The sequence below is a fragment of the Chrysochloris asiatica genome, unplaced genomic scaffold, assembly GCF_000296735.1.
Source record: "Chrysochloris asiatica unplaced genomic scaffold, ChrAsi1.0 scaffold00078, whole genome shotgun sequence".
Taxonomy (NCBI): Eukaryota; Metazoa; Chordata; class Mammalia; order Afrosoricida; family Chrysochloridae; genus Chrysochloris; species Chrysochloris asiatica.
In genome coordinates, this window is record NW_006408596.1 from 1,338,664 (window position 1) to 1,356,436 (window position 17,773).

The 17,773-nt window shown below is 44.8% G+C and overlaps 2 protein-coding genes across 2 annotated transcripts in view; both read right to left on the reverse strand.

Moving 5' to 3' along the window:
* DDX55 (DEAD (Asp-Glu-Ala-Asp) box polypeptide 55) overlaps positions 1-12,461 on the reverse strand; it is an 18,800-nt gene extending 6,339 nt beyond the window's left edge. The window contains exons 1-9 of the mRNA XM_006865368.1: positions 12,349-12,461; positions 9,407-9,457; positions 9,219-9,305; positions 7,534-7,625; positions 7,391-7,453; positions 6,785-6,934; positions 4,155-4,344; positions 3,160-3,242; positions 2,310-2,441 (exon numbers count right to left, since the gene is read on the reverse strand). Coding sequence (XP_006865430.1) covers positions 2,310-2,441; positions 3,160-3,242; positions 4,155-4,344; positions 6,785-6,934; positions 7,391-7,453; positions 7,534-7,625; positions 9,219-9,305; positions 9,407-9,457; positions 12,349-12,456 — 956 coding nt within the window. The 5' untranslated portion in view covers positions 12,457-12,461. The remainder of the gene's footprint in view (positions 1-2,309; positions 2,442-3,159; positions 3,243-4,154; positions 4,345-6,784; positions 6,935-7,390; positions 7,454-7,533; positions 7,626-9,218; positions 9,306-9,406; positions 9,458-12,348) is intronic.
* A 3,381-nt stretch (positions 12,462-15,842) lies between these two features.
* Positions 15,843-17,773, reverse strand: part of TMED2 (transmembrane emp24 domain trafficking protein 2) — a 9,238-nt gene continuing 7,307 nt past the window's right edge. The window contains exon 4 of the mRNA XM_006865369.1: positions 15,843-16,114. Within this exon, the coding sequence (XP_006865431.1) occupies positions 15,990-16,114 (125 nt within the window). The 3' untranslated portion in view covers positions 15,843-15,989. The remainder of the gene's footprint in view (positions 16,115-17,773) is intronic.

Below are 17,773 nucleotides of genomic sequence, written 5' to 3' on the forward strand. Positions count from 1 at the left end.
TGCATGTGTATGTATGTAAAGGGGCTTTCTCTTTTCCTTCCCAATCGGAGATAGCAGCCAGGCCCATTCAGCCCAGCCACAACTATACCCTTTGCAGCACCACCTGCTGGGCAAAAGCCAATACCACATGATCAACGAGAGAGCAGACAATACCAGCAAAATACACTCTAAACTGAGGTGTATGAACTGCCAGTGAGAACAGTGTACACGCTTCCATCCTCTTATTACACCCATAGGAAACAGCTTGTGAGACCTAAGAACACACAGAAATAAATTCTTAATTAAAAACAACCCCATATCATGACTAATTGAGATTGTCACAATTGTAAAGACAGACATTTTGTAATAAAAAGGGAGAAGTTAATCTTACGGTCCAGAAACAGAAGACCCGAGGACCATCAAAGAAGAAGAGCACAAGTGGAATGTAGGACCATATCCAGGGAAGCAGCGACATCAGAGATGGAGGCAGAGATGAGGACATGGAGAGAGGGAGCAGCTGAGGACTCTAGACTCATGGAAACTGAAAGACTATTGGCTGGTGGCCAGGGGGCAGGCTTATAGAAGGTGCCCTTGGGTTGTTTAAATGATTATATATTCCTGAGTGTTTTTGTGTACATCAAAAAAAAAAAAAAAAGAGAGAGAATAGAAGCAAATATTGTTAAATGGTGATACATGGAGGGGATTATTATCATTGCAATGAAATAAAATACGACAGGATGAGTGCAAAATTGATGTTCTCCCATGTAAACTATCACTCGATGCACAATAAAAGCTTTAAAAAAAAAAAAAAAAAATTAAACACCATTAAATTTTTTTTAAAGATATACTCTTTTAACAATAAAACCACTTTGCATAATTAAAAAAACAACCCCACAATGCCCTGGAGACAACAGACAATTTTAGCCCATACAAAGAAACAAGAAGAAAACAGCTCAAATAAATGAGCAACATACAGAGCCAGAGAACATTTCTGAGGAAGAAAAGGTAATGGAGTGAACTGAAAAAGAATTCAAAAGAATAATATTTATATACCTTCAAAGGATTGACAGAAAGTTTGAGGGCAAGGAAAACACAGATAAGACTTCAGAAGAATTTAGGAAAATATTACAAGAACAGACAAAACAAATGCACAATTTGAAATATAAAACCTGCAAGTAGAAATCCAAAAATATTCATGCTAAGATTTCAGAAATAGTATATTAGAAAGGTAAAGGAAGAGATTTGAAGCAATGAAGTCCGAATTAATGAGTTTGAAGATCCTCTCTGTAAACCTTCACTCAATTCACAATAAGCAGTTTTTTTAAAAATTAAATAAATAAAAGAACCAATTCTATGATGGTTATGGGGAAATTGACACTTGTTAACATGGGTGACAGCAAAGGCAGTGTACAACAAGAGGGAGGTTAGCAGAGGAAAGATGAAGGTAGCGGGAGGCAGGGAGGAGTCCAAGAGTTAAAGTGAATGGAGATAAACAGTGTTAACTGTTGGCACATGGCATGGATTGCAATCATTATAATGAAGCAAGTATTCTGATTTATTGAATGTAAAAGTGACAGTGATGATCTGCTCTGTAAACCTTCACTCAATGCACACACAAAAAGTTAAAAAATGAAAACACAGTGAGGTGTAATCCTTTGCAGTCACTTTAAAACAACGAGTTTTCGCTCCGTGACTGAGGTAGAAGTGACCTGCTGGCACTGTGCTTACAGAGCTCAGCTGCTAACCGAAAGGTCAGTGGTCTGAATCCACCAGTTAGTTTCCCAGAGAAGGATGTGGCCATCTGCTTCCGTACAGACAGACAGCCTTGGAAACCTACTCTCTTCTGTACGGTTGCTGTAAGTCAAAGTTGCCTCGACACAGCGGGTTTAATTTCCTTCTTTTCAGATGGTGGGAGTTATACAAACAGTGAACTCTCACTTTGTCCAAGACCGTACTTTACTGCAGCCACTGGTCAGTGATTACGAGAAAGAGGTAATAGTAATTTCTATGGCCAACAGTCTGGTAATCTGCAGAAAGTGTCCTTCCCCACTACACTAATCCGCTCCATTTATGCACATGTCACCCAGGACTCAGATCCCCCACTGGGCCCGACCCAGGAGATCCAGCAGAAACGTTCCACCAACTATAGAATGAATTCCAACCAAGTGAAAGGACAGAGGAATGGAGGTTCTGGGTGTTTCTATCAGGAGATGTGAGATCATCTGATTAGGGAAGAGGGTCCCAGGCAGGGAGAATGGCATCTGCAAAGGGAGACGAGGCAGCGGGAAACCACAGGGCGTTCAGGGTTACTGGGAGTGTGGGTGACTCACCTTTGCAGTTTGCGGAACTCCATGAAGATCTTGTTGCGCTTGTACTTCATCTTCCCATGAATGCACATGATAGCCACGCTTTTCACCAGGGCCTCCAGAGCCTTCCCGTAGTACTCCACACAAGCGCAGGTGCTGTGGGGGCGCCAGGGCTTTAGGGGCACTGGACACGTAGGTCCTCCGTGCCCAGAAAGCATGTTGAAGTACGTTCATGGAGGGTGGTGTTGAAGACTAAGGCATTGGCCCGACTCAAGGCAATCCCCTGCCCAATGGGATCAGACCATTGTGAGCCGCAGGGTTGTATTATAAGGCTGATTTTCAGAAGTGGATCACCAGTAATTTCCTCCTAGCCTGTGTCTGGAAGCTTTGCTGAAACCTGCTCAACACCACAGGGACACATGACCCTCCACTGACAATGGGGTGGCTGTGTACAAGGTGCCTTGGCCAAGAAGCTCACAGCAAACACTGGGCCATTACCAATGCCGGGGAGTACCTACGTCTAAGCTTTACCAGGGGAAGAAACCCCCTCCTGTTTAAACAGTTAACAAGGTGGCTGCTAACCGAAAGGCTGGAAGTTCAGGTCTACTGAGATGCCTCAGGCCTGGCAACCCATTTGTGAAAATCTAGTCGCGGAGACCCTCTGGAGTGCAGTTTTATTCTGCCACACATGGGGGCGCCATGAGTCCAAGTCAATGGGGCAGTAACTGAAGGAGCTTAAGCTTAGAGGTTGACCTTTCTGTTATCTGCAGCCAAAAGCATTCTGAACCCACAGAACCACTCTGAGAGAACTGAAAGGTCAAAGGCGTGCATCTTCCTGAGGCCTGCCTCTCCTCCCCAAGGACAGAGGTCTTACCTGAAAAAGACCAGGTGTTTTTCCTGCTTACGATTCCTTAGAAAATGTACCAGCTGATTAAATTTCTCATCTGCCTTACAAACCTATGAAAGAAAAGGAAAAGGAATAAAATTAAACATGCATATTGACAATAATCCCACCAGCAAATTTCAATTTCAGCCTTCAATTTTAAGAAGTGTAATTTCCTGGTGTGGCGCTGTGGGATAATGCACGGGACCGAAAGGTCAGTTTGAACTACAAGGTCAGCAGTTCAAACTCTGTAGCCGCTCCTCAGTAACCCTACACAGGATTCCCAAGAGCTGGAACCGACTAGACAGCACTTAACAACAACAACGCCACTAACAAAATTCCCAAGGGCCTTTCCACTGCCTGTGTGGAGACATCTATAAAGCCTCCTTCCGTTCTTTTTGCTGAACCCCGGTGGCACCATAGGTAAGCACTCAGCTGCTTGCTCTAGGCTCTGGAGGAGAAAAAGCCTTGTGATCTCCTTCTATCTACTCTTACAGGGCCGCTCTGAGTCAGAACAACGCAATAGCGCTTCCCGCTAGGACATCAGCAGTTCCCCGACGCGGATCCAATGACACAACAGCTGAGTCAGAGAGCAGAATGCTTTCCTCTGACATGGTCACCTTTCCAGTGACTCTCTCTCTGAGGCTGTTTCACCTGCACGTCCAGCCCTGCCCTCTGTGATTCAGGATGAAACACATGCTGGGGCTTGTACCCAGCAGCACCAGTGTCTGTGTGCTAACATTAGATAACGTGGGGCCAGAAGACCATGCAGAAAAGCCACCCTATGTGCCCATATTAACTTCATATTCACTCACTCAACAAGGTGGACCATCCCTGCCATTTGTCCTGGCTCCGCCCCCAGCTGCATCTGAAAACAGGCCACAGGGAAGCACTTCATAGAGAGACTTTCCCAAAACACAGGTCCCTAGCACATGACCGAATTCCCTCAGGGCAGGAACCTCCACGAAGGGATTCCTGGTGCTCACCATGTAGTAGTTCTGGAGACGGGAGGGAGTTTTCTGGGTGCTGCTGGCCGCTACACCCTTCTCCTTCACTGAGATGCGGACGGGGTTCCGGAGGCCTGCTCGCACCAGGTTCTCCACTTCCTGCGTCTGAGTAGCCGAGAAGAGGCCTGTTCTTCTCTGCTTCGGCAAAAACTCCAGAATGGTGTTGATACTGGAAGAGGAGGCGCCAGTTGAACCCTCAGCTGACGGCAGCAGCAGGCAGTGAGCTGCCATCGAGTCACGCTGGCCACCCAGCAAGCAATTACAACAGAGGGAAACCCTGCCTTCTCCCACGATAGGCTGGGATGAGACCACCATGACCCCACCGCCAGCCCTTTCTTCATAGTCTACATTAGTCTGGAAGCTCTGATGGAGACTGTTTAGCTTCACAGCAAAACCCAGGCCTCTGCTAACAGATGGGAGACTCTCTTGAATGGAAGGCAAGAATTCTACCACTGCCTCTTATGACACTACACATTTACAGCAGACATTAATGATATGTGGGATTACAAGCAGTTTTTGTTTTCTTCTTTATTGCTGTTAAGTACTGTCGAGTCAGTTCCAACGCACAGCGACCTTGTATAGGGTTTCCAAAGAGCAGCTAGTGTGTTTGAACCACCAACCTTGTGCTCATACTACCTCTGAGGTTGAGTGCTTACAAAATAATCATATAATTACACTTTGTAATATATTGGGAGGAACACTCATGGCACAGGGAGGAGTACTCAGCTGCTAACTAAAAAGTCATTGGTTCCAACCCAGCAGTCACTCTGTGGGAGAAAGACTGAGCCGTCTGCTTGGAAACCCGACAGCTCTACTGTGCCCTATGGGGTCCCTGTGAGTCAGAACCAACCTGTCAGCAACGGGTTGGGTTTGATTTTGACTGGAACAGGGTAAACTCAAACAGCAGGGTCAAAGTCAGAGCAAACTTTCAGAGACTGAAGCCACTAAATTGTCCACTTTAAATGGCTGAACTGTAAGATGCGTGGATCATTTCTTAAAGTCATTATATTTTTCTATGGAGCTTTTAAGAATCCATGGAGGAAAATGCATTTTAAGAATCTTAAAGATAAAGGATAAATTCATTAACCCATTGCACTTAGGGGACGATCAGAAATATAATATATTGTTGTTGTTGTTAAGTGCCATCGAGTCGGTTCTGACCCATAGCGACCCTGTACAGGGTTTCCGAGGCTGTAAATCTTTACGGGAGCAGAAAGCCTCATCTTTCTCCCACAGAGCAGCTGGTAGTTTCAAACTGCTGACCTTGTGGTTCTCAGCCCGATTCGTAACCACTACGCTATCAGAGCTCCCACTGCACTTAGGGAACAATTAGAAATATAAAATAGCATAAGCCAAAGTCATGTGAAGACAGGTATGCTGTGGACAGGAGTATGAACAGGCACACCTTTGGAGGATAAAGTGACAATTGTAAAATGACAAAAGCACATGCCTTTGGGCCCTCCAGAAATTCCATTTGTGGACACTTACTACACAGAAATCCTTAAGCATGTACACAGAGTAAATTGAAAATAATGGTCACAATGTATGGACAGAAAAGGACTGAAACACTCTTGTCTCCACAAGCTGAGAATTGGCTAAATAAGAAATGTGACATTCACAGCAGAGAGCACTCACTGTCCAGTCCCCCCAAACTCAGGTAGGGTCATGACCCTAACAAAGGGTCACCCTCAAAAAGCATTAAGTGACTAAACAAGGCATCACACAGTTTAGATACCACACTGCTCTCTGTTGTATGGAGCCCTGGTGTGGCGCTGAAGGGTAAGTGCTTGACCACAAGGTCCGTTTGAACTGCAAGGTTCGCAGTTCAAACTCAACAGCTGCTCCTCGAAAACCCGATACAAGGTTACTGTGAGTCAGAACCGATGTGAAGGCCCTGAAAAACATCTGTTTTAGAAAATTACATAGTAACATAACTACCTATGAGTGCAAGTAATCAATGTTCTTGTTATACAAAACATCTTTAAAAGTATCAACAATAAACTATTTTTGAAGGCTTCAAATTTCCAAAGAGCCCACACTTACAGGGCCCTAGAAGATTACAGAACATCCTGAGAAAATTGTCCTGATAAACTCCTTAACCTGGAAGTCACCTTCTAACTAACAGCAGGGTAAGTCAGAGACTTAGAACACTCAGAGCAAATCCACCGTGAGAGACCCAATGGCCAGGCTATTGGAACGCAAGGGGGAGAAGGCTGGGCAGGGAAGGCGGGGAGAGGAAGTGACCAGGGGAGGGGCTAATGAGACAGCAGGCACCTGTGACACACGGGACCAATGTCACTGGACACTGATTGTACTACGGCTGAATGGGAACCTGGTTTTCTGTGTACACTTCCATCAAAAATATAATAAAATATCAAAAAGAGAACTCACTTAAAAAAAAAAAAAAAACCTTCTTCTGCAGAAGGGAGCTGGGAGTCGTATGTGGTTTTGTGGTTTTTTTTATCATACACATGCATTACTGCTTCTAAAACATGTTAAGAAGAGAACCACTGAGTCGCAAAGTCATGAAGGAATTCAATTTTGCTTTCTTCTCTCGCCGGTACCAGCATCCACCTCACAGCCAATGAGAGCCAATGAAAATCGAGTACCTTGCCTCAAATCCCATGTCCAAAAGTCGGTCGGCTTCATCCAGCACGAGGACATCCAGGGCTTTCACACAACTGGCCAAATCCAGCCCATCAGCCTTCCTCCGGAACATGTCCTCCAAGCGGCCTGGAGTTGCCACAACAATGTTTCCCCTTCAGACAGAAAGTTCACATCACTGCTCTCTGGAGAGCTCGAGAGTGGGCATATGCCCCCCAAAATCATCAACATCACAGTTAAGAGAAGGACCCCCAAAAGTACAGCAGGGTAGAAAATTCAAGGGTTGAGAATACAGACTTCAGTTCTAGGCTGCATGATCTCAAACTCTGGTCCAAATCTCACCCCATTTTCCATAGGTAACATTTCACTGGCGCCTAATCCATTCTCGTACCTAGTCTCCATGGCTGCATCTGCTGACACCAGCTGCCGTGAGTCTGTCAGACTTTAGGGTCCACACAGTCCACCAGGGAAGAGCACGGAGCCATACCCAGAGTCCCTCACAGTCTCATAAACTGGACAGACCAGTTCTACTCTGACCTATAGGTTCGCTACAGTAGGAACCGACTTGATGCCAAGAGCACACAGACATGAGCAGAAGCCACCACACGTACCCCTGGGCCTTGAACCTCTCGACATCTTCTCCAGGGTTCCTGCCTCCAATCCACAGGATCTGGCTGAACAAGACAAAAAGGTCTGTGAGCAAATCAAATACAGGAACCACCTGCGGTGAACCAGGACACGGCACCCCACTTACCTAAACTGAGGGAAGGGCTTTGTGAAGTGTGCCAGGACCTCATCTATCTGAACAGCCAGCTCCCGTGTGGGTGTGATGATTATGGCTCCAACCTGTGTATGCAGAGAGGGGCAGAATGAGCAGGGCCTACCTGCAGAGCTGAACACGCACCTGGCCCTCCTCAGTCACGGTGACCACCAAGCGGTTGTTGCCAAATGCTGTCTAGTCAGTTCTGACTTATAACGACCCTGTGCCACTGAACAGAGTCCCCACTGAAACAGCAGCGCCGGTCACGATAGCCACAGTCCACCTTCAGCGTTCACGCGATGCATATTAGCAAACGTGCCTACTCAAGAACGTGTACTTGTGACCCTGAAATCATGACCCTCAATGCTTTCACGATCCCTCAGATGTGCTGGGAGTTGTGAACACTATGAGGTGTTGTGAGCTGAAGGCGAGCAGGATGCTGCTCTCTTTCTGGGTCAGTGCTCGGGCTGTAAGCAAGTGTCCCTTTCCCTATTTACTGTAAAGTGCCATAGAGTCGGTCCCAACTCATAGTGACCCTGGATAGGGTTTCCGATGAGCAGCTGCTGAGTTTGAATCACCAACCTTGTGGTTCAAACCGATCTTAAGGTCAAGCGTCATACCAGGACTCCCTGCCGCTATTCAGTGCCAGGTTTTTCATTTGTTTCAGCTTTTTGTGGATTTCACTGTTTAGAACTGTTTAACTCCAGGTGGAGTGTTAAAGTGCTGTCTAGCTTAGTTAACTGTAAGAAGGCTGTGATGTGCTTTACAGAGGAACTAAGTCAGAGAAGCTCTGTTTGCGTGTGACTTACAGTACTGTGGGCCATGTGTCCAATGTCAATGCATCAACAACAGACACTCATGAAGGTGTCATTACACGTAAAAACACACAAAACAAGCTGATGCAGTGACTGGCTGAGAAAAGGTTGGGGGACCAGAGGCTCACAGGAATCTAGCCCTATTATAGCCACCGAAATAATTGTGCCCATGCAAACCAAACCCACTGCTGACAAGTGGAGTCCAATTCACAGCGATGCTATGAGCAGAGCAGAGCTGCCTTGTGGAGTTTCGTAGCCTGTCATCTTTCTGGAAGCAGACTGTCAAACCTTTGTCCTTCAAAAGGGCAGGCAGATTCAAACTACTTATCTTTTAGCTAACAGCCGAGTGCTTTAACCACTGTGCCCACAAGGCTCCTGGTTAATGGCCTACTACTCACTCATTCTGACAGAAGAATGAACAAATCTGTCTTGGAAACAGTACAACCAGAATACTCATTAGAAGCGAGAATGGCAAGACTGCATCTCCGGTACTGTGGACATGCCATCAGGAGGGACTGGTCCCTAGAGAAGGACATCATGCTTGGGAGAGTAGAGGGTCAGTGAAAAAGAGGAAGATTCTCAATAACATAGATGCAGCAAAGGGTCCAAACACGCCAACGACTGTGAGGATGGGGCACAACCTGGCAGTGTTTCCGGCTGCTGTGTGCAGTCACTGGGAATGGGAAGCGATTCGACGGCACCTAACAACAACAACTCACTAATCCATGATCACAGAACATCATTACTGCAAATCACGAGAACTGACAATATCACGCATTGTCTCCCAAAGTCTTCAACCAGCTGCTTGCTCAACTGCAAACTCTCTGGTGAGTTAGTGACACTAAATCCCTCGGAGACACTCACCTGACTTTTTTTTAACTTTTCTTCTCTTCTCAGAAGAATTTCCACGATGGGAATGACAAAGGCAAGGGTTTTGCCACTACCTGTAACCTACAGAGGGGGAGAGAGTTTGACTCTGATTTTCCCCAAAGATCATTTTTGGGGGGTGGGGAGACACACAAAGACAGGCCCCATTTCTACCAGATACTCACTGCTTCTGCGGCGACGTCTTTGTTCTTCATGAATAGTGGGATGGTCGCAGACTAGAGAGAGATTACAAAGAACTGGTGACAGAAAGCCATGAACCCACAAAACCAAAAGCCCGTTGCCACCAGGACGATTACGATTCCTAGGGACCCTCTGGCACACAGTAAAACTGCTCACTAGGGTTTCCAAGAAAGCAAGCAGCTTCATCTTTGTCCTGCACAGCAGCTAGTGGGTTTGAACTGCTGACCCTGCACTTAGCAGTCTAATGCTTGACCCACTGCACCACTGGAGATCCTTATGAACTCACAAGTGAGGCTAAAATCTCTGGAAGCTCAGCCAGGGTGATTCTTGTGGGCCTGGAGACCCTTGTTAATATCTGGAAACACTTTGAGTTGTGGAGTAAAACCAAAACCCACTACCAGTGAGACAATGCCAACTTGGAGCAACCCTAAAGGGCACAGTCAAATGGCTCCATAGGTTTCCAAGGCTATAACCTTCATGGAAACAGACTGCCACATCTTTCTCCCGTGGGGCAGCATGGGGTTCAAACACCCAACCATCTGATTAGCAGCCCAGTGCTTTTAACCACTGAGGCACCAGGCTCCTTAGAGTAGAGGCTGTTGTGAAGTGCTATCGAGTCGGTTCCGACCTATAGTGACCCTGTATAAGGTTTCCAAGGAGCAACTGGTGAGCTTGAACCACCAACCTTGCAGTTCAAACGGCTTTGCAGTCTGACGCATTAACCCACAGCACCACACCAGGACTGGTGGTGATGGTTATGTACCGTGGAGTTGGTTCCGACTCATAGCGATCATAGCAACCCTGTATAAGGTTTCCGAGGCTGCATATCTTTATGGGAGCAGAAAGCCTCATCTTTCTCACACGGAACAGCTGATAGTTTCGAACTGCTGACCTTGAGATTAACAGCCCAATTCATAACCACTACGCTACCAGAGCTCCTTCAGAGTAGGAGTTGTTGTTGTGAAGTGCCGTCGAGTCAACTCCAACCCATAGGGACCCTGTATAGGGTTTCCAAGGAGCAGCTGGTGAGCTTGAACTGCCAACCTTGTAGTTGAAACTGTTTTGCAGTCTGACGCATTAACCCACAGCACCACACCAGGAAACCAGGAATTTAACTACCCTGAAATGCACAGCTCTACACTGTGAACTCTGAGACTGAGACTTGCTGATCTTGTTTGTGCTACATCCCCAAGGCCAGGCACACAGTACTCCCAATTTTTACCTCCAGGCCTGCCTGCTTCCTCTGCCCCTTTCCTGAGGTTAAGGACATCTCAGTTGCAACATTTCAGAACAGGACCCTTGACTTTCCCTCTGAAGTCTGCTATTCCTCCCAATTTTCTCATATCTAAAGTGGAACCACCGTCTACCTGGCTGCTAAGAACAGACACCTCAAGGTACCTCCAGATTCTTCTTTGAATGTTTGTCTCCAGTCCCTTGCCATCACAAAACCATCTCGAATGAGAATTTTTCAATATCCACTGCCTCCAGTCAAGCCCGAGTTCATGTTACGGTTCACCATTGACAACAGCCTTCAAACTGAGCTCCCTGATGCTTTTCTTATCTCTCTCAAGACCATTCTGTACACACAGCCAATGTCCTCTTTCCCATCTAATAGGCTTTGATGGCTTTCCATGACATTGAGAATAAAACTTAAGTTCCTACAAGACCCTGCACAATCCTAGCCATGATTTCCTCATCACTTAAGCTACTCATTCAATGCCAGCCCCAAAGCCCTTCTTTCTGTTCCGCAAAGCTTATTTCCAAGCCCAGGTCAGTGGCCCCGAAACGACCTGCCCCCATTCATCCAGCAGCCTCATGCAAATCCCGGCCCAAAGACACTTCCTCAGAGTGGCCTTCCCTGTAACACCCACCTTCCTTACTGTCCTGTACCTCCTCTTTACCATCTCTCACATCAGTTCACTTTTGTTTCTTCATATCACTTATCACCACCCCAAATTCTCTTATTCCGGTACTCCTGTTCTCTTTGCCCTGCACTAGACCGTAAGGTTCATGAATGGGAACTGCATATCTTTTGTTGTTCTGTGTTGTGTGCCGACAAGTCGATTCCAACTCACAGCGACCCTTCATAGAGTTTCTGTGCAGCTCGTGATTTGAAATGCTGACCCTGTGGTTTGGAGTCCAGTGCTGATCCTAAAGCACTACACCAGGGCTCCTGATGAACAGTAGGTCCTCAGATTTATTCACTGAAGAAATTAATACACTGAGCCGGGATTCTTCACTTAACCCACACCTAACAGTAATCATCACCCACTGCAGGCAGTGACCACACAGCAGGGCTCCTTAAGTGTCTCCCTGAATGTAAAATCACTACAAGAACATACAGCCTCAAAAAAAAAAAAAAGATACAGCCTCAACCTCATCTTTATCCCGCAGAACTGCTGGTGGATTCGAATCTCAAACCTCGCTGCTAGCAGCCCAGAGCTTAGACAACGGTGCCTCCAGAAGGTAACATTTATTGGTCTTTTAAACCCCCACAGGGGAGAAGGATGGAGCATTCTGCTTCTGCAAAGATATTCAGCCTTGAAAACCCTATACAGGGTTGTTATGGGTCAGAATCAACTCGACGGCACTCAATAACAATTTAATCCCCGCAGCATCCCTAAGAGGAAGCTAATATTATTTTGGTCACTTCGTAGATAAGGACATTTGCCCGATGTCTCAAATCTAGAAGTGGGAGGACTAGCATCGGAGTCAGGATCACGAGCCTCAGAGAGGGCAGCGTCCCCCTCCGCCTATCTGACCACTAAGCAGCTTCGCATCATCCGAGCGCCGGCAGCCTGAGACTGGCAAAGTCCTGGCCGGGGGTCCTAGTCTTTTCACCTGTTGGCTGTATCCGAAGAAGCGGGTACCTGGCCAGCAACCACCCTCACTTTCCCCAGCCTTCCACTGGGACCTCGCTGCGTACCTGCACCGGCGTCATGCACGGGAAGCCCAGCTCCCGCAGCGCACCAAGCACCCGCGGGTGCAGCGGCACCGGCAGCGACTCCCAGGAACCTTCTGTCACGTGCTCCATGGTGCGCACCTCCAGCCACCACCGCCACCGCCGCCGCCGCCGTCCCAGACACCCGGATGCCTCAGGTCAGTTACCAGAGAGCACTTCCGCTCCTGGTTGCCTGCGGGGCCGGCCAGAAATAGTGCTCGAGCGGCAACGTTCCGGAGGACGAAAAGGTGCCCTCACGGAAGGATGGTAGTGGGAAGCCTGCAGCAGGGTCGAAAACTTCAGGGACGGCGAGGGCGACTGGAGTTTATCCCGGCCCTTCGCAGACACTCTTCTACCCGCGCCTTGCCAGACCGAGTGAGAATTCGGCGGTAGGACTTTTGCCGGGTCTCTCCCACTTCGCCTCCCATCGGAGGCAGGTGGCAGCACACACAATACGTCTGGGCCATAGTACAGTGGGGGCTGGCTGGAGTGAGCCGAATGTGGACCACCCCCACATCCCTAGCGAGACTCTCACTTTTTAAATAGACAGGTGAAAGAGGATACGAATCCACTCTCCGGTATATAATTAATGTTGGCTTATTTTCGAGGAAGTTACGGAGTCAAGAGTCCTAAACAGTAGCATCTTCTCCACTGACTTGGGCCTTTCATTTGTCCATACATTCATTCATTCATGCTCTCGGTGACCAGTTTTGTGCTGGGCTCACAAGATTCATCTCCCCGTTATGTGTATAGCAGGCACCCTTACATCCATCAGAACTTTTCAAGTATCACCTTCTCATTGATCGTTCCCTTTCCTTTCATACCTCCTACCCAGTTTTATTGTCCGTCTCTTGTAATAGTATATTAATAAACACATTACGTTCATCTCGCCCAACTAAAAGGTAAATTCCAAGACACAGGATTCTTCTGTTTATCCCAGTGACTCGAACTCCTGGTGTGGAGCAGAAGCACTGAAATTCAAACCACAAGGTTAGTGGTTCAAACCCACCAGTTGCTTCTCAGAAAACCTGTACAGGGTGGCTATGAGTTGCAATCGACTCAACACTTAGCAACACAAACGCAGCACATAGCAGTTGCTCACAGGGCTTCAAACTGGTTCCTTCAGGTTCAACTCCTCTCCCCTTAGAAGTTCTTTCTACCCTAGATGACTGGGTCAGAATCGATTTTAGTCCCCTAGGGATAACGTTAAAGAGTCCTGGTGTGGCTCTGTGGGCTAATGCATCAGACTGTAAAGTGGTTTGAACTTCAAGGTTGGTGGTTCAAGCTCACCAGCTGCTCTTTGGAAACCCTCTACAGGGTCGCTATGGGTCAGAATCGACTTTACAGGGATATGTTAAAATGTAGATTCTGACTGAGAATGTCAATTCTTAGGAAAGTGGTATGGTGAAGGGGTGATGGGGGTCAGTGTTGAACTGGAAGCCATGGTCACTCAAGTATTTATGGAATGAATGAATGCAACTGGAAGTACCATTGAACTGGCTCCAATTGTCTCAAACTTCACCAGTTCTAAAGCATTTTCTCTGAAACAGATCATACCATCAGGACACTTCTGACACTGTTTCATAAAACGGGCCTTGCAGACAGCTCTGAAAGCAAATATCCAGAAACAGTATGTTTTGTGGACTCCTGATCTTGGGCCCCTTTACAAGCCTGTTTCCTCATTACGAGGATGATATGGAACATGAGGGAAGAGCCATTTTGAGAGATAAATGAGATACAACTTGTAACGCACTTTAACGTTGTAACAGAACACTTGTGTTCAATCATGAGTAGTTTCTTTTATTACTAGTGGGCTCCTTAGTTTCAGAGGAAGAATTTCAAAAAGAGATCTCTGGTTCTACCACTTTCTCCACCCAAGCCTTTAGGGAAATCATGACATCTCTCTAAACGCAGGTCTCTAAATTCAAAATCCAACAGACAGAGATAAAACTTCCAAACTTTTCTTTTTTCCAAATGAGAATGCTTACATTAACATTTGACTCATCAAAGAAATCATACAGGAAAATCTAAAATAGATTTCTCTTAATATCAAGTTTATCTAGATGGGCATGTCTCATTTCAAATATAAAAAACTAGTATTTAACAAATATGAATTGATCAACATTAATATATAAAACACAAAACACACAGACTGTTTTTAAAAATAATTGTTTATTTACTGAACCTGGGGCATATTAGATACATAACCAATTTAAAATTTACATCTGTTAATTCCATTTTGAAGTGTTTTCACACACACGAAAGATTGGCATGCAACAGTTGTCTGAAGGTGAAATGCAATCACCTATCAATAAGCTGTTGCAAGTATTTTCACCCAAGGTTGAAAAAATTGTTTATCCTGAACATGAAAACCTGTAACAAATTTAATTATATAAAACTCGTTACTTGTAGTTTTCCCCTTGCAAAGATCCAAAAAAAAAAAAAAAGTACAAGTAACTAATATCCATCTCTCACAACATAGTCCTGGATCCCCCCCCCACACCAAAACCAGAAGCTCCTTTAATTTTAAATCCATCATCAGAGACCAAGAGAACACATTTCATTTTATAGAAAACAAAATTCACATGTGCCAAAAATGAAAGACCCAGGAGGGACAAAACCAAAAACCCAAGAACTGACACTAACGTTCAGTACCCTAATTAAACAGTGGCCCAAAATGCCACTGATCAAAAATAAAATAGTGGCTGTATATCATCGTGATGAAATCCAAGAGGATTTAACCCTTTGGCATTAGAAATCCAGATCTTTCCAAATACGTGAGTTTATACTTCCTACGTGCCAAGATTGCAAAACGTGGGCATGCCAGCACAGGAGAAGCAAAAAAAAAAAAAGGAGCTACTGTTCACTGAGACCTGCAGAGATCCGCTTTAATAAGGTTCAGAAGAATCCAGAAAGTGGTTGGTTAATAGCTGCTGCGGCCTCAATTTCAATGGAGGTGATTGAGCAATTTCAATGGAGGTGATTGAGTCCTAAGGGTCAATGTAAAAGTTTAAGAAGGGGGGGGCGGGGGAGAAACAAGGAGAAGAAGAATGTGTATCTAGGCAAGTCTTATCTTTAAAGCAAAAAGCAGAGAAAGAATATATCAAAGTGACCGAACATGGAGACACACTGCAAAGTCAGAGTGCTCTGCCGTGCAAGTGGGAAGAGAATGTCAAAAATCAGACTGCTGTTTCTTTGAAGAAGTCAACAAAATTAATCTTAATTGACTTGAACTGCAGGATGAGAGATCCAAAAAGTGCAGTCACTTTAGTAAAGTACAGTCAAGCTTTGTGCTGATGTCCTGAACAAACCGCTTTGTATGATGAAAACAAAAGGCCTAAGAAAGACTACATTACTCTATATTTCATTCTAGTGTTTGAGTTCTGAAAGTAGCCTGTAGAGTGGAGGCAAAATTCAAATAAAAACTTATGCCAATCAAATGTCAATTTTCCTAAAAAGGTGTCATCCCCCCCAACCCTCCCAATATCTATGAATCACAAAGTAACATAAGCTGTGAAATGTACAGTTCAGAAAATAAAAAAACAGAGACTAATGACATTATTGTGACCAAGATGTTTGGTAAACAGTGAGTTATGAGTTTGGGATCATCAGAGAAAAAGGCTTTTTTAAACAACCCTCCGGACTTCGAAAAATCTCTTCAGGTAGTAGATCTGTCCCAATGTCATGGCAACTAGAACAAGAGCTTCAAAGAAGGACCAAAGGACCACTCTGCTGTTTGTGTTGTCATTGACTGTGGAGGACAAAAAAACAACAAAATTTAGCACCCAAAAGCCAGCACAGGCATTATCTATCATCCCCTCGTCATCTGTGCAAGTCACTCGCCTCAGCACCTTCACGTATTCTCAGTACTTACTTTCCATTGGTCTTTTTGTTTTCCCCAAGCTGCTCAACATACTTAGCAAAGCATTTTACATTTAAAACGGACCTCAAAGAGGCAGTCACACCCACTGGACTTAAATACAGGGATCCTAAACGTCATATTTTAAGGCTGAAAACCAACTCAACCTTCTTCCTCCCTTACCAGCAAAATGTACTATCGTATAATAATCCTTTCTGATGAATTATAAAACTGACTAAAAAGCACAATTAGGAAATTATTTCAAGATCACAAAGCTCCCCTAAAAAGGACCATATACAAAGACAGAATGGGTCCTTCCAAGTGTCTTTTTCCTTAAACAGCTAGTCAGCAAATATACGCCGAGCGCCTGCTATGCTCGTAACACTTGTTGTGGAGAGGACAGGCTTCTCAATGCTGACCACACTGTCCAATTCCAGACGCATTTCACTGTTCCACCATTTAGCCCACTCTCAAACTAAGGATCTGATCCTTAACGAAAGCCTCTGGATTAATTTAATGACACATTCTTTCAAGATTCTCATCAAATTCTATGACCTCTATATTTTGAACTTCAGTCTATGCCACCAATGGTCAATATTAAAAAAGCTACAACTAGCAATACAGTCTAATCAGTTCAGTAAGTGACTAATGTATACTTGAAAAATTATTAACTAGAACTGTCCTATCTATAGAACTAAGATGACTTAGAATTTGCCTAGTTTCCAAAAGGAGAGCTAGAGTTCCTCAAAGGTTGTGATTTTCTTTCCAGAATAGGAATAGACACATGCCCAAGAACATTAACTAAAAACTCTAAAGATTACCAAAATCATTTTAGTTTTATTGCCAGTTTCAAAGCATCAAATTTACTTGTGCTGAAAATTTAGTAACCAATTTCTAACTTAAGGGCAAATTACTGCTATTTTATGATTATGTCTCATGGTTAAGTAAATACTTCAAAATACTACACAACCATTAAAAATGCCAAGGGACATGGTAAATGCTTTTCTTAAAGTCACTAGGAAAAACAGGATATATTGCACACAAACCATTACATAAAATAAATAAAAATCCTATTTCTCGCAATCAAAACAAAACAAAACAAAAAAATTTGCAAGCAAGCAAAAGAAGCCAGACTATAAAGAGCTAACGTGATAATCTCAGACAGCTGGGAAACTGTTCCTTCCTTCCCTACCCTTCCTAGTATTTTCCAAATTTTCTAACTGAACATGTGTTGGCTTTTTCCCCAGTTATATAAGCTTGTTTCTGCGCAGTCGTCTATACCACATGGTCTCTTCTTACTAGTGACTACAAAACAAACAGTTGCAATTCGCACATATTAAAAATGCATCTTTAAATTTAAATGGGACACACTGAAGTACAATATACAAAAACAGCCATCTACAAAGTGACTGTATTTAAGACACTATCATCAAGCCGTTTGCCTATGAGCCCCATATGCAAGCAACACAACATTACTACAACCATATACCAAACAACAACACAACATTACTACAACCATATACCAAACAACAACACAACATTACTACAACC